We start from the raw sequence: 3,031 nt of genomic DNA on the forward strand, positions 1-3,031 counted from the left end.
TTTATTTTTACATTGCTATATCAACCTATTGAACCTTTACTATCATGAGCAATTTCGTTAAAAAAATATATTTTTTAAATTCTTGTCCTAAATAGGATAGGGAGCAATACTTACCAGTTTTTATTTTTTTCTAAAATAATTAACAAAAAATTTTGCTCATTACTGATAAAGTTTAGTGGTAGTAAAAATATATATATAGAAACCAAGGGAAAAAAGAATAACGTGTTGATCAGTTACAATTCGCATAATATACAAATATATTATAACACCGTTATTATAAATTACAATTATTTTTATTCCTTATATATTTGTCATTATATACGAATTGGTATCTATAATTTTATTGTAAATGATTTGTATATTTATTTTACATTTTTTAGAACATAAAATTAAATTTCTTTTTGACCCATGTATTTTAATAATTAACAATAATTAATATAATTAATTTTTTTCTGTATTGCATTTAACTGCAAACTATATTAATTGTTTTGTTACATACAAATTATCCTAACATTTAAGTTATATTCTAAACAAAATTAGTTAAAAGTAGAAGTAGAAATATATAATATGTCATATTTTTAATTAAGAAGCTTCTTTCAGGAAATACATTAGCACTGATATATATACAAGGAAAGCCATAAATTGTTAATTATGGCGTGGCATATACATCTAATTTGTATCATGTTTTAAAGAAGACATATTAATGATACATAGTTTTTGCAATTATTATATAAACCTACACAATTCTGAAGTTATTTATTTGTTATTATTGTATTCAATTTGTAAAACTCAAAATAGAAGAGCATATTAAAAACAATCATATAGACGGGCATGTTATCAAAACTTTTATTTGTAAACAAAACAGAAAAATGTGCTACTTTTTACTAATCACAAAGTTCAAAAAACGTATGTTGATCTAAAATTAAAAAATGAAAGAAATATAAAGACAAGTCTAGATAAAAAAAAAAAATATAGGAATTGTCTTATTATTGACAAAGAAAAAAAATATTATGTATATGTACATAATGGCAATTAATAATTTGTGGAACAAATTACATTTCAACTTTCAGTGCTATCTAAATGGAACTGCTCAGCTTTCATTATTTTGTTTGTTTTTGTGCAGTATATAGAACTTTTAACGGATATTAATATTTTACCATCATTTAATTTCAAAACAACTTATTTGTGTATATCTCGTTATATATATTTATTTAATGAATAAGAATGTTGCAAATGCTTTATACGCATATTAGCCCGTTTACTTTTACACAGTTATTTCCACAAAAAAATATATGAGTAAATATTTTTAGTTTAAATAATACTCATTTTTAAAACGTTGTATTTAAACGTTAAAACATATTTATTTATGACATTTGTTAATAATATTAGTTATACATAACGAAAGGTAATCATATAATGCCATTACATGAACAGATTAATTTATATATTGTGAAGGTGTTTAGCCATGCACATAAATTATTTTCCCAAATTATTTGATTAAACGAAGAAAAACAAAAGATTGCAATTATGAAAAATAATGGCTGAATCGAGTGGTTCAATATCTATTGCTTACATTAGTGATAGCAAAACTTTGGATTCTAATAAATGTCTAGAAAAATACTATGATGTTTTAATAGATATTGAAGGTAGAATTGAAGAATTCAATAAACAAGAATGTAATGGATTCAAGGAATGGCAAAATTTATGTGAACATATAAATAGTAAAGAGAATGACTTAAATGAATGTTATAATCGACAATTGTTAACAGTTTATTTAAATAATTCTGATAAAATAAAAAGTTTTAAAGAAGATTGTGCTAAAGGTCCTAAATATCCTTATAATCCCTCATGTCGTACAGAAGGAGCTGTTAAATTACAAGCTATAACAGAAGACACCTGTGGTACAAAAAAGAATGTACAGAAAAACAAAACCAGCAGAACAGCAACCGGAACCAAAAGCAAAAGAAAGTGAATCGCAGCCAGAAATAGGTACTGAAACACATGAAACAGTAACTCCAGAAGGACAAAATTTGTTACCACAAAATCACGGCCTTGCTCAAGGAGAAGAACGAAGTCAAGGAACATTAAGTGAACAAGTATCGCATGCTACGAATCCTTCTGATAATTATGTTGAGACCCAAGTTGTAACACTTCAATCCAAGGAAAATCTTCAATCTGATAAACATGAACAGTTAGAAACTGAGACGGAATCTGTATTAGACATAGAAACTCCCGCTGGTCAAAAAGATACTTCATCTTCAAAAAATAGCTCTCCTGGAGATTCTGATCCAAATGGTAGTCCTGAAGCAGTGCCTCCAAGCAGTAGGGGTCATCAAATTAATTCAGATGCATCTTCAGATAATAATCTTGCTGGTCACCAAGCGTCTGGGAAATCCTATGAAGAACAAAATCATGGTAATAAAATCATTACTACAGAAACTTCTGATCGTTCAACTTTTTCTTTAAATGATAATGCTCTTGGAGAAAATGCTGATGGAAGTCATGATAATAAAGTGTATAATGGTACAGGTACAGAGGTAGGAAGTAGTCAAAGTGCAGCTGTTAGTCCTGTAGGTGGTGATAGTGTAAACCTTGTTAGTGCAACTTCAGGTGATGTAGCTCAGGATGCTACACTAACTGATCATGTGCAGCATGCTGCAACACATGCTGGTGAACAAGCTCATGATGTAGTTATTGATGACAAAGGCTGTAGTTACATACATGCCGTTAGAGAAGGTACAGGAGATGAAACTCCCGATTTCGTAACTCCTAGTGGTAGCTCTGTCCATGGTGAATGTTCTGATGATAGAAACCATGATCAGTCTGTTACCTGTAATTCTGCTTATCACAAAAATACAGTTGGTGATGAAAGTGAAGCCAATTTTATTGGTAACGTTGGTGGTAATACCCATCTGTCTTCAGCTGAAACTCCCAGAACTCCATTATCGCCACAAGATAATTCAAGTATAGTTATAGACGCAGGAAAAACAGTTACCATTGGAGATGGTAATATAATGATATATAAAAAATT

General features: G+C 28.8%; 1 protein-coding gene across 1 annotated transcript; it reads left to right on the forward strand.

Moving 5' to 3' along the window:
• Positions 1–1,537: 1,537 nt before the first annotated feature.
• On the forward strand, positions 1,538–1,852 carry PCYB_003060 (hypothetical protein; the record flags this gene model as incomplete). Its single annotated transcript, XM_004227727.1, has 1 exon — positions 1,538–1,852. A coding segment is annotated over one exon (315 nt), but the record flags the coding sequence as incomplete, so codon positions are not given.
• Positions 1,853–3,031: the final 1,179 nt, after the last annotated feature.

Source organism: Plasmodium cynomolgi (assembly GCF_000321355.1).
Source record: "Plasmodium cynomolgi strain B DNA, scaffold: 0217, whole genome shotgun sequence".
NCBI classification, from domain to species: domain Eukaryota; phylum Apicomplexa; class Aconoidasida; order Haemosporida; family Plasmodiidae; genus Plasmodium; species Plasmodium cynomolgi.